This window comes from Ictalurus punctatus, chromosome 28 (genome assembly GCF_001660625.3).
Source record: "Ictalurus punctatus breed USDA103 chromosome 28, Coco_2.0, whole genome shotgun sequence".
NCBI lineage: Eukaryota > Metazoa > Chordata > Actinopteri > Siluriformes > Ictaluridae > Ictalurus > Ictalurus punctatus.
The window spans coordinates 7669839-7684004 of NC_030443.2; the positions used below are offsets into that span (position 1 = coordinate 7669839).

Here is a 14166-nt window from a genome sequence, read left to right on the forward strand (position 1 = left end):
TGACTACAAAATGTCAATTTTATGTAATTTGATAGTGTATCAACTTTATTAATAGGAACTGTTTAAAAGAGGACCAAATCTTTGCTTGTCCGAATATGTAAAATAAATAAACAAACACAATTTCCATGGAGTGTACTTATTTTTTCACATGACTGTGTTTACTATCATTAGTGTGACAGCAGAGCTACAGCCCATGCACATCACAAAGACATTGGCCCTACCATGTCCCGAAGGCCCACCTTCAGGTTATCGAGGAAGAAGTGGGATGAATGCTATGGGATGAGATCATTGAAGAATACTCTAGACCCTGGTCCAGCCCCATTGTGGTTTTGCCAAAGCCTGATGAAAGCTGGAAATGGGGCAATGACTTCAAGAGGCTCAACACAATATCAGAATTCGACAGCTACCCTCTGACCTGAGTGGACGACCTGGTGGAGTGGCTGAGGAGAGCCAGGTTCATCTCCACCCTGGATCTCACGAAGAGTTACTGGCAAGTCACAATAGCCCTGGACACTAAAGCAAAAACAGCCTTCAGCACCACCAGTGGCCACTGGCAGTACCAGGTTCTCCCCTTTGGCCTTCATGGAGCACCCGCAACATTCCAAAGACTGATGGATATCATCTTACGGCCCCCACCGCCAATACACAGCTGCGCACCTGGACGATGTGGTAATTCACTCCACCACCTGGTGGGACCACCTCTTCTATCTCGGAGCGATGTTAAGAGAGCTCTGGAAGGCAGGGCTGATAGCCAACCCAAAAAAGTGCCATCTGGGGCTGACCGAGGGACAGTACCTGGGGTATCGCATACCTGGCAGGCCGGCACTTCACCTTAGTCACTGACCACACTCCTCTGCAGTGGATGGCCAAGGCCAAGGCAACAATGCCAGGGCAACGTGATGGATTTAATTGCAGGACTTTTAATTCCAGGTAGTACACCGAGCAGAAGCCCAACACGGAAACGCCAATGGGCTATCATGAAACACACCCTGTGGGCCCAACACCTAGCAACGGTACACTCGGAGCTGGGGGGAGGGGGGATACTGTGACGGCGGAGCTACAGCCTGCACACATCAACCAATTATCGCTCCTCACACGGCCGCTTGAAATGGTGCTGAAGGGACAGCTCCCCTTCAGCACCCCCGGTGTTTTGGACAGCATGGGGTTATAAGGCAGGGCAGCAGAATTACACATGGCTGGAAGAGAATGAGTGCTGTGACAGCACTCTACCCTCCGGGAGATTATGGCAGATCATTAAAGGGGGTCTCCGAGACAGCCACGTGAGCATGTTCTCCAAATATGGTTATGCTGACTCCTGTTTTTTGTTTCTAACAGACAACAAAGATTATGAGGATGACTCCCTGACTGACTACAGTACTGCACAGACGACAGCTACAGTAGCCTAATACATACGTTTTTTTTTTTTCATCAAAACCTCGTCAAAAGGAAAAGCATTAAGATTAAATTTAAATAATTTTATTATATATTATAAATAATTAAATTAATAATAAAATAAAATAAAATAAAATAGGCCAGCTTCTGTAACTAAGAGTAAAGATGGGGCAGACTACTGGAGTGCCTTGGGCACTTTCTTTTTTTCCCAATCGTGAAAAGGCTAAGCACATATTGCAGCTGATATCACACAGATACAGTAAAAGTGCAGTAGAGTTGACAGTTTCCCCTGAGAATAGGCGAGTCACAAGTAATCCATTATAACTGCAGTGGAGAATGATTACCACAGGAGGACAGCTTCTCTGTATGCTCTCACTGACTGCAACATATATAGTCCAAACTATTAGTAGCTAGGCAAACAAAATCACAATAAATGAAGAATGCTGACAACTTGTGTTCTAACGATTTGTCCTACCTTATTAAACCTTCCTACTGTAGAATTAAGTCTTTATAAAATAATACCAGGTATTTTGTTTTATTTATGTGGCCTTCTCAGAAAATGTCTACAGCATTAAACTATATTAAGAATAGTATGCACTATATGTTTGCGTGTCTGGCACACAGCCAGTTTAACAGCTCACCCATCGAGCAGAAAATACTAATGAACAGGACACATTGAGAATTTCCTTGTTAAAAAGTTTTTCTACACACAGATTTCATCAGGGTATCAGAAGTGTCATCATTGTGACAGCAGCATGAGCTATATTATACAACAATTATTCTGCTATAGTAAGCATTCGGCTACATACAGCATAAGCCTATCAAAAATGTGTGTGAAGGAAGAGGAAAGAACCGCTTTGGATGTGCATGCAGCATCTAAAAAGCACCAAAGCCAACCTCAATTTAAATGCAAAATGGTGGCATTTTCCACATTTATGGGCAAGAAAGACTCAACTGAGGAAGATAAAATTACTGTAGCCGAATTGATGCCTACATTGGCGTATGCCGTGATCACACTACTGGTCCACTGACTGCGTCAACAAAGTCAGTGCAAAAATCTTTACTGACTACCAGTCAGCAATGCCTATGCTGAGCGAGTGTTCAGTCATATGGAGCATGTGTGGTCCGATAAAAGAAACAGATTGTCAGCTATGTCTAAGCTCAGAGTCAAACTGAACTTCAAATTGTCTTGCACTGAGTTCAAGCACTTCATTGAAGGACAGGCACTAATAGTTGTAGCAAAGGAAATGCCAAGTATAAATTGAAAATGAGACCAGATCAAAACTTTAATATTGTAATATTTTTTGTAAGCTTACCTATTACAGGTCTAATGATACAGTAGTTTCAGCTAGATGGATTTTTTTTAAAGGGGGATTGTACAATAGAAAATCCTTATTTAAGACATGTTCAGTAAAAAGCAACTGATTGAGTAGGCTGTGCAAAATGCAACACTATAATCAGCCAGCCTTAGCCTAGAGTGGTCACAAGCCAACAGTAAGGTACACAGATCAAGAGAGCACCTCGCATTTTCCGGAGTTCTGATCACGGATACCTGCACTCAATCACACACACACAGTTGTTAGGTCATGCTGAGAACAATGTTTACTCACGAAGTAAATGCTCAGCAGTCTCGTCTCTGTCATTCACCAAGCCGTCGTCATTGGATTTTCCTGGTTCTCTGATTTACTGCCTCATGTTTTGACTACGATTCCCTGCCCTGCCTAGTATTGTCTGTTCGCCCGATCGCCTGACCTCTGCCTGTTTTACAAGTTCGCCTTCAGCCTGATCCTCGCCTTCCAGCATCCTTATTGCCTGTGCTTGCTTCCGACTCAGGTATCGTAACAGATTACTTCGCCTGACTATGGAAGTGGCGGGCGCCCCGGAATGGCATCAGTTAATTTATGAACAGAATCGAGTTATAAATGTGCAACAAGAGCAGGTTTCTCGCTTAACGGAGCAAGTGGCGCTCCTGTCTCAAACCGTACGCCCCATGACGCCTCCTGCGCACATTCCACTGCCATTCCACAGCGGTATTGGCAAAAAATTTTGTGGACTGATAAAACTAAGATTTGGAAAAACCACAAAGCACTACATCTGGAGTAGAAAGGGCACGGCATATCATCATGAAAACATCATCCCAACCGTAAAGTATGGTGGAGGAAACATCATGATTTGGGCCTGCTTTGCTGCATCAGGGCCTGCCCAGCATGCAATCACTGAGGGGAAGATGAATTCCCAAGTATATCAGACAATTCTTCAGGATAATGTGAGAATGTCTGTACATCAGCTGAAACTGTGTAGAAGTTGGGTGATGCAACAGGACAACGACCCAAAACATCGGAGCAACTCCACAATAGAATGGCTTCAAAAAAACAAAATTCCACCCTTTGGAGTGGCCAAGTCAGAGCCCAGACCTCAACCCAATAGAGATGCTATGGAATGGCTTGAAAAGAGCCATATACATGAGACGTCCAAAGAATATGACAGAGCTAAAGCAGTTCTGCCAGAAAGAATGGTCTAAAATTCCTCCTGAATAATGTGCAGGTCTGATCCATAGCTACAGGAAGTGCCTGGTTGAGGTTATTGCTGTCAGGGGTGGGGTCAACCAGTTATTAATTATAAGGGTTCACTTACTTTTTCCACTGCCATTTTTAATGTTGAATGAGTGTGCTCAATAAAGACATGAGGTATAGAATTTATTTTGTGTTATTATTTTAGACACATTATATTTGTCAATAACCTTGACTTAGATGAAGATCAGATCACATTTTATGACAAATTTATGCAGAAAACCATGAAATTCCAAAAGGTTCACATACTTTTTCTTGCCACTGTATGTAGCAAACAGGAAGTGAGTGTGAGGCACATGTCCATGGTTAGTATTCGGGTAAGGGCTCCCCCTGGTAGGTGGATATTTTGGGGCAGCCTCATTTATTACAGAACCCCCCCCCCAATGAATTCCTCAAGGTGTTCTACGGTTTGGATGGACGCACCCCCCCGACGTGGTGCTGGAGCAGGGTGTGTTTGGTGGCACACTTGGATCAGGAATTAATCCAGTATATCTTTGGCCTCATGATCTCGTCTCTGGTCCATATCCTTCCCAATCCACCATGTATTGCATCTGGTCCCTTCTTCTTCTAGAGCCCATCATCTCTCTGACCATATACTCTGGTGCTCCACTGACTTTCAACTTATGGAGGTGGAGGCTCGGGATCCATGGTCCCAGTGCCAGATGACAGGTGGACTGGTTTCAGCAAGGACACATGGAAAGAAGGAGAGATGTGGTAGTTAGCAGGAAGCTCTAAACGGTATGTTACTGGGTTTATCTGTCTGAGAATCTTGAATGGACCCACATACCTTGGACTGAGCTTCCTGTAGGGTAGCCGCAGCTTGAGATCCCTTGTAGACAACCAGACCCTCTGTCCTGGCTGATACTCGGGGTGGGGATGTTTCCGTCATTCAGGCTTGGCTGCATTGTGCTCGAACTGCTCACTGTAACCTGACGTGAGAACTGGCCCACACCCTCTCACTCCTCCTTATCCAATTATTCATCACTGCAAACGCAGATAGTTCTCCTGACCAAGGGAACATTGGTGGTTTGGTAGCCCAGCATGCATTGGAAGGGAGTAAGTCCTGTAGAGGAATGAATGAGGGATTTCTGTGCATATTCAGCTCATGGCAGGAAATCACTATGTTTGTTCTGCTCCCGGCTGCAGTAGGTCCGTAGGTATCTGCCAATTTCCTGTTTAAAATGTTCCACTTGTCCATTGACTTGTGTGTGAGTGGGGAGACTCACGTTGATGTCCAACTATACATGAATGCCTGCCACACCCTGGATGTGAAGTGTTAACAGTTTACATTGCAGTGGGTAAACCTTTGAGAGGAAAAAATTGGCATGATTTTGAAAAGCGGTCAATGATTACCAGAATCTAGGTCAATCCATTCGAGTTTGGCAGGTTGCGTTTGAAAAAATCTATGGACAGGGAGGACCATGGTCTTTGGGGTATTGGCAGAGGCTGAAGCAAACCTGCTGGCAGTTGTCTGGGTGTCTTGGACTGAGCACATGTTGGATAAGCTTTCACACAGTGAGTCACATCGGAAATGAGAGTGGGCCACCAGAATGAGTTCTGTACCAGTGTGATTGTTCTCGATATACCAGGGTGTCATGTGCTCAATGAATTGTGGATCCACTGAAGGTTCTGAGAAGTAGAGCCTCGGGAACATAGTGCTTGGTAGGGGGGCATTTGGGTGTTGAAGATTCATCTTTTTGTGCTCTCTGTATTTCTACCATGATATCCCAGCTGATGGGTGCAATGATGACTGATGGTGGAGTATGCATTCAGGGTGAGCTTGTATATGGGGAGGATTGTGCCTGTGTGAAAGTGCATCTGCTTTGCTATTCTTGCTACCAGGGCGGTAAGTGACAGTGAAATTGAATCTGGTAAAGAACAATGACCAGCTTGGCGTGGGTTCAGTCTTTTAGCTGCCTTGATGTATTCAAGGTTTTTGTGGTCCGTGATGACTTGAAATGGATGAACTGCCCCTTCTAACCAGTGACGCCACTCCTCTAATGCCACCTTCATAAATAACAGTTCCTTGTTTGCCACATCATTTGGCATAGGACTGCTCCTATGCCAAAATCTGAGGCGTCAACTTCAATGATGAAGGGGAGATTGGGATCTGGGTGTTTGAGGATGGGAGCCATTGTGAAGCTGGATTTGAGGGAGAGGAAGGTATGGTTGGCTACGTTATTCCATGGTAACTTGAAGGGTTTGCCCTTAAGTAGTGATGTGAGTGGGGCTGCAATGGTACTGTAGTTGTGTATAAAGCAACGATAGAAGTTAGCGAAACCTAGGAATCATTGCAGTTCTTTCATGGTGCTTGGCCTAGGCCATTCTGTGACCACAGTGACCTTTGTGATATCCATCCCTACATCCTGGTGACTGATATGGATTTGGTTTTACGGAAAACTTTGGTAAACTCCTCATAGTCAGCAGGGATCTTGGTTTTGGGGTTTTGGACAGTGGGGCTTTCTATGCTGGTGGTTAGACATGGGAGGTCAACAGTGACATGAAGACAATGTTCCTGACAAATTTGATCACTGCATGATCTCACCTTGGTTCCAGGAGATTGACGGATCGTGAATCGCCAACGATGGTTGCCCCAAGATGATAGCATGTTTGGGAGAGTTAATGTCACATAGAGAGGTGTTCATCATGAAGTAATCCAATCTTAAGGGTTACCAGAACAGTTTCTTGTGTTATGCTGGAACCAATGGGAGTGTTGTTGACAGTGGTGACATGGATGGCAGGGATGCATTTTGTGGTGTGTATTTTCAGTTCCTGTACCAGATCTTGGTGAATGAGATTGACTGAAGCTCCAGAATCCACTAATGCTGTAACACATTTGCAGTTCTCATTAATGGAAACTTCTATGGTCAAAGAAAAACTGTGGTGAGTGGAGGATACAAAGTTCATGCTACTCAGTAACCCTGACTCTGGTGGGCTAGATTTCTTGTGTGGATAGGAAGCATCGTAGTACCACAGTAGTAGCAGAGTTTTTCTATTTGGCGGTGCTGGCATTTTTCCATTGAGACCCGAGCATATGCAATCTGCATGGGTTCAGATAAGTCCGGGAATGTGTGCGCTGTTGTTGAAACTGACGACTACAGGGTGGTGCGAGTCCTGGGTCGTGGACCATTTTGAAGCAGATTGTCCATCTTGACTGCCATTGGTATTAACTCTGAGAGATTCGATTCCTCCCCCTTACATATGTGCTCAGTCTTGATTTTGTGGTTCAGGCCCTCAGGAAAAACAGCCTTAACGCCACATCATTCCACCCACTTTAAGAAACTAGCATCCTAAACTGCATTACATAATCTACCATGATCGATGGCCCTGGCAGAAATTCAGCAGCTAGATAGAAACATCTTGACCTCCTGCTGGATATTCAAACACCTCACGGATCTGTTGTGCAAAGTAATTGAACAAGGTTTGGAGGTTAGAATCTTTATCCCAGACAGCGGAGGCCAAGTCAAACACTTTTCCAGTAAGCAAAGACATCATGAAAGCACACATTTTGTACAAAAAGTTGTCTATACAATTTGTGGTGGCTGGAGAAATAAATCATACACTGACCCAAAAAGCCCCGGCAATTCTCAGCAGACCCATTGAAGTTGTCCGGAAGTGCCAAGCTTTCAGGTTTAGCGAGATGAGCCAGCAGTGAGTGCATGTAGTGGGTTAAATGTTCATTAGTGACTCATAGGTCTTGATAGCCCTTTAGCACACTGCATTGGTGTGCAACGCTGGATTCGCGGTAGGCAGACCGCTGGATCCACGGTAGGCAAAGTATTCTGTGACGAACAGGCCATGGAGACAGTGTTAGGATCCATGTGCAGGAAGTTTATTGAAATGCACAAACAATCAATTCAAATCAACAGGCAGTGAGATGTAGTCTATTTGCAGGCAGTTATAGTTCAGTAACCAAAAGACAGATCAACCTGGCAAACAAAACAAAGGATAATCCAAAGAATCGGTAATTCCAAAAAACAGGCAAAAGGTCATAAAATGAAGTAAAAACAGTAGGCAATTGTAAACGGCTCAGTAATGCAGGTGAACTATCAATACTTCGCAATGCTGAATGTGGAAATGGCATGTTTATATATGTAGCAAACAGGAAGTGAGCATGAGGCATATGTCCTTGGTTAGTATTTAGACGAGGGCTCCCTCTGGTAGGTGGATGAATGTGGGGCAGCCTCATTCATTACAGGTGACTGAAACTTCAACATTTCCTTCATCATCACATGTCAAAGGAGTACGCGAGGAACTAATGCTTCTGACACCATGTCATGATAGATGGAGCAGTCAATGGAGTAAACTCACAGTCTTAACTTTATTGAGCACTCATCAGTGACATAACTCACTACACTCTCTTGCTTAGCAGAAGCCACGTCGCCAAAACTTGCAACCCCAGACCCAACAGTTTAACAGCCAATCACACGCTACATTTTACACGTCATATCACCACAAGATAAATTTCCGCCAAAAGAATTTTTTTGCCCCCCCCACAAAAAAATAAGTACATCCCATGGCAACATGGTCATGTTGGCTTTTTTTTTGTACATATTAGGACAAACAGTTGATCCTCTCTGAAACAGTGCCTATTAATAAAGTTGATACACTATCAAATGACACATAAAATTGACATTTTGTAGCAATTTTCATAATTTAAATTAACAGAACAAAACCCAGATCAATCACATGGTAAAATTAAGTACACCCCTACATTTATCACATCTTCAAATCCATATAATTAGAATCAGGTGTTCATTATTGGGTGCCAGTGATCAGAACCTGGTTAGGGAGTGCAGGTGGAACCTGTCTTATTTATACCCTTCTCATATCTAATGTCTGGTGTTCCCTTTGTTACTGAGGTATGTGGTGTCATCATGCCAAGATCTAAAGAGTTCTCTAGATCTTCAGAAAAAAAAAGGTTGTGGATGCCTATGAGTCTGGCAGGGATTTAAAAAGATCTCCAAATTATTTGAAATACATCATTCCACTTTAAGGAAAATCATCTACAAGTGAAAAGAGAGTAAACTTTGTGTTCCGTTTGTGCTTCTGTTATATTTGAGTTCTGTTTATGATTAAAGGTTATGTTTACGTTTAGCCAGTTCCGGCCTCCTCCTTGCCTATTGTGAAGTTTGTTACAATGGTGCCGAAACCCGGGTAGGAGGAGAGGCAGTGGTGCTGGACCAATTGCCTGGGAGGATGGAGGAGTCGCTGCCATCTGCCAGAAGGTGGAGGAACCGCTGCTGTCCACCTGAAAGGGGAGGAGCGGTTACCATCCACCAGGGGATGGAGGACCCACTGCCGTCTGCCAGGGATGCAGAGATGTGGCTGCCGCCTGCCTGAAAAGGGGAGGAGCTATAGCCATCCATCAGGGAGGCGGAAGTGCAGTTGCCGTTTGCCGAAAAAGTGAAGAAGCTATAGCCACCTGCTCGGAAGTCCAGTGCCGGCGTCGTGGGGGATCACTTCCCAACAGGCTGAGGACTGAATAATAGCATGTCTGGGGACCACAGAACTACTTTTTTTCTCTCTTTCCATGCTTTCTCTCTGGCTCTCTCTCCGGCTTGATTCTTCTCTCTCCCCTCTTCCCCTTCCTTGACTCTCCTCTCTCTCTCACAGGCAAAGGGGACGGCCAGACGAAGGAAGCATAGCTGGAAGGGGAGGAGGGGGTTTACGTCAGGTTTGGGGCCTGAGTGTGATGAGGACGAGGGAGAAGCCAGGCTGTGAGGATGCACACCTGGCACTAATTTGATCTAATCAGCAGGAGAGAGAGATAAAGGAGCGGCTGGAATTGCCAGAGGAAGAGAGAGATAGATGCATGTGTGCTTTATGTTTGGCTCACGTTTGTGTGTTTTACATTATGTTTGAGTTTTGTTGATTATTAAACTTTATGTTTATGTTCAGCCGGTTCCCACATCCTCCTTGCCCCTCTTTAAAGTTTGTTACATAAATATACTACTAACTAATCCTAAAATGTAAATGAAAAAGCAGATAAATTTCTTGTGGTATTGGTTCGTTGCACCCATGTTTGAAAGAAAGAGTGTGAGTGTGTGTGTGTGTGTGTGTGTGTGTGTGTGTGTGTGTGTGTGTGTGTGTGCGCGCACGCGCGCGCGCGCACACGGCTTCTTGTTACCTGGCCTTTCTCTGCCGGTCCCTTTGCTCTCGGCCAGTTTCTGTAATAGACCTTCCACAGACGTGTTCTCCATGTTATTCACAAACTCTTTCTGCACCTGGAAATGGACATTATAGTTAGACATTAAATAGGTACATAGTAAATATTCATTTATTCATTCACATTTCAATTTTGGATGTGGGAAGAACACATGAAACACAGCACAAACCGTAGCCCAGGCTCAGGATTAAAATGGGGACCCTGGAGCTATGAGATAACAAATGCTACCCACTTTAACACTGTGCCAGCCTCTAAACCTGGGATGTCAACCTTAAATTCTGCCTAGGCCACATAAGCTTTTTTGTGGGCTCTTGAAGGCCATAACTTTTTTTTTTTTTTTTTAGATCTGGCAGATTTTTTTTTTCTCAGCCGTCCTGAAATGTTATCCTGGCTATGCCTCTGCCAACTAAGGGGGACAAAATAAACTCCATATTAATGGCCAAGGTTTTTGAATGGGATGTCCACATAAGTGTGGTGGTCAGTTGTCCACATACTTTTTGCCATGCAGCTGTGGCAAGCCAAACAGGAAATATCTAATGAACATTGATATGTACAGTCCCCTTTGAAAGTATTGGAACGGCAAGGCCAATTGTTTTGTTTTTGCTATACAGTGGTACTTGAATTTTTGAGCTTTAAATGTGAGCTAAAACTTCATCAGATTTCCAATATTACATCTCTATGAGTGGCAAAAGTATGTAAATCTCTAGGATTAGCAGTTCATTTGTAGGTGAAATTAGAGTCAGGTGTTTTTAATCAATGGGATGACAATCAGGTGTGAGTGAGCACCCTGTTTTAATTAAAGAACAGGGATCTATCAAAGTCTGATCTTTACAATACAATAGAAGTGCATCATGGCATGAACAAAGGAGATTTCTGAGGACCTCAATAAAAAGTTGTTGACATTCATCAGGCTGGAAACAGTTAGTAAACCATCACAAAAGATTTTGGACTCCACCAATCCACAGTCAGATAGATTGTGTACAAATGGAGGAAATTCATGATCATTGTTACCCTCCCCAGGAGTGGCTGACCAACAAAGATCACTCCAAGTCCACCATCAGGAGAACACTGAACAACAATGGTGTGCATGATAGGACTGTGAGGAGAAAGTCACTGCTCTCCAAAAAGAACATTGCTGCCCATCTGCAGTTTGCTAATGATTGTATGGACAAGCCAGAAATCCAATGGAAAAAAAGTTTTGTGGAGACCAAAATAGAATTTTTGGTTTAAATGAGAAGTGTTATGTTTGGAGTAAGAAAAAAGTACATTCCAGTATAAGAACCTTATCCTATCTGTGAAACATGGGCCTGCTTTGGTTCCATCTGGAAGGCATGTAATCATTGAAGGAACAATGAATTCTGAGTTACACCAGCAAATTCTAGAGGAAAATGTTAGGACATCTGTCTGTGATCTGAAACTCGAGAGAAAGTTGGTCATGTAGCAAAACGACCCTTAGCCCACAAGTCATTCTACCAAAAATGGTTAGAAAAAAGTTTAAAATTTTTTGGAATGGCCAAGTCCAAGTTCCAGCTTGATTATGTTTGCTATTTAAAGCCCTCATATTACTTTGTACTTCGTGCAGTATTATTCGTACAACTAAATGTAATGGTGAATGCGTTACGCATGCTAAGCGGTCTTATTTTCGTGTCCTGCTCTCGTTTCATGCCTTGACTTCAGTTCTATGTTTAACCTCGTTAATCTTGTCCATTGTAGACCGCGTGTCCTGTATTTTGACTGCTGTTTTGAAAATAAAGACGTTGATCTGCACCTGCTTCTGCCTCACCTTCGGTTTCGTAACACCAAGCTTATGTGCAGGACTGATCAACAATTCCCAGAAATGTTTCGCACAAAATGGTCACTGCACAAAATGGTCACACCAGATACTGAAAGCAAAAGGTTAACATACATTTGCCACTCACAGTTAAGTAATATTGAATCATTTTCCTCAATAAATAAATGACCAAGTACAACATTTTTGTCTCATTTGTGTAATTGCGATCTCGTTGGCTACTTTTAGGACATGTCTGAAAGCCTGATGTTTTAGGTCATATGCAGATACATAGAAATTCTAAAGGGTTCACAAACTTTCAAGCACCACTGTACAGTGAAGATATTTGGGTTTGAGATCAAAAGATAAACGATGAGACGATAGATCAAAATTTCACCATTCATTTCTGGATATTTACATAGATGTGTTAAATAATATGGTACCTTTGGTAGAAGACCACACATTATTTAGATGAGCAAAAGTATTGGAACAGGTAGTCTTGAAGTAAATTAAAGTACATAACACTTAATATTTTGTTGTGTATATATAATTAATAACAGTAATAAAAATTAACTATAGATTGGTATTGATAATATTTGTACTTGCATACTAAAATTCAGGTTTGAGCCTTTTCCAATGTACATGTGTGTTTTTTTTTGTTTTGTTTTTTTTTAAAGACATTTAGGTATTGGGGCAAAGGTAGGCAGAGGAATATTTATATCTGAACCAATTAGAAGTCACACACAATTATATTTGGTTTTGGGGCAATTACAATTTACCTTTGTATTTATTTTAGGCTTTTGAGGCTGTATTTTGAAGTGCTCAACCAAAACCCCAAACAAGCCCGCAAGGAAGAAATGAAAGAAGCAACATTGCCAAATGGAATTAAGGGAGACATGAAAGGGAAAGTTTATAGATACAACGGTGAGTGGAAAAAGGATTTCCTTAGCTAACTGTTCATGCTAAAACAAACAGCTCTGCTGCTGGTGCATGGAGGCTCCAAAAAAGATTAGAGTAGACATCCCTTACGTAATGGGTAACAGCATTTTTAAAAGGGATAACATAAAAAAAACATAGCATTTCCCAATGTCACTTTCTTACCAGAGATGCCTTCATCACCAAATAACCACACACACACACACAATTATGTTGGAGTGTGATTAGTGATATTGGGCTATATCAGAGATTCTCAACCTTTTGTAACTTAAGCCCCTCCAAACCTCTCCTATCATGTTGCACGCCCCCCCATATTGGAGGAGACCAGGTATAACGATTATCTATTCTACATAAACTTTATTTATATAAAACCTAATCTATAATCTGTTTTTGATAGATAGATAGATAGATAGACATAGCTTTTTATAACTTTTATGATTTTTTTTTAATAACATGACTTTTATAAAACTATATAACGGACAGGTATGGAACATGAATTATCAAAAATGTTTCTGAACACTATAACTACTTTGAACAAGAGAACTAGGCTGTAATAATGTGAACTATTTTAAAAGTAAAATATTCCATTTAAATGTAGCATTCCATTCATCGTACATTCTAAAAACATTCGCATATGAATTATGCAAATTGGGATGAAGGGCAAGTCTTCTTAGTCATGACATCGTTAAATCTCCGGCTCTCAGCCACTCATTGAACAGAGCAGATGCAGAGAGAGGTGTGAGTGCAATAGGAAATCAAGACCTCACACTTGCAGGACAGTACTGGTGACTAGGGATGTCACAAGAACCGATACTTCGGTACCAACATTCTTAAAACGTGACGGTACTTGTTTTTCTGCATTTCCGTTTGTACCGATTGTAACGAAGTACCGAGGTTGCGATTCTACCGGACCTGAAGGAAGCAGCAAATACGCGTAAGTGTTTTAGTCAGTCTACAAGTGGTGAAGAAGAGGAAATCCTACAAGCACACGAGAAAAACTACAGAAGATTAGCTTAGCTAAACAAGTTTAGCTTCACCCCGACTCGTTGAGAGGAAAGCTAGTATCGGTTTCATTTCAAACAAAGCGAAAAAACACCTGGAATTTGGTGAAGCACCTGAAAGACGGTCCTATAATATGTTTGTTTGAGGCAGCTGCATTGTAGCCGTGAAACCAGCTAACGTTATGCTCCATGTAATGTTAGCGATAGCCAGTTAATTGTTAAAGACGCTAAGACATTGCAATGTTATAAACTACCTCCTAATGGTCCACCATGCATCGCCATTCAGCCCGTGTCCTGTCAGATAAATGTAGCCTAATGTCACTAACAATT

General features: G+C 42.5%; 1 protein-coding gene across 6 annotated transcripts in view; it reads right to left on the reverse strand.

The window, feature by feature from the left end:
• Nucleotides 1-14166, reverse strand: part of fcho2 (FCH and mu domain containing endocytic adaptor 2) — a 136835-nt gene that overhangs the window by 55660 nt on the left and 67009 nt on the right. For all 6 annotated transcript variants that reach the window (XM_053677248.1, XM_053677247.1, XM_053677250.1 and 3 more), the window contains exon 8: nucleotides 10093-10189. In XM_053677248.1, the coding sequence (XP_053533223.1) occupies nucleotides 10093-10189 (97 nt within the window). The remainder of the gene's footprint in view (nucleotides 1-10092; nucleotides 10190-14166) is intronic.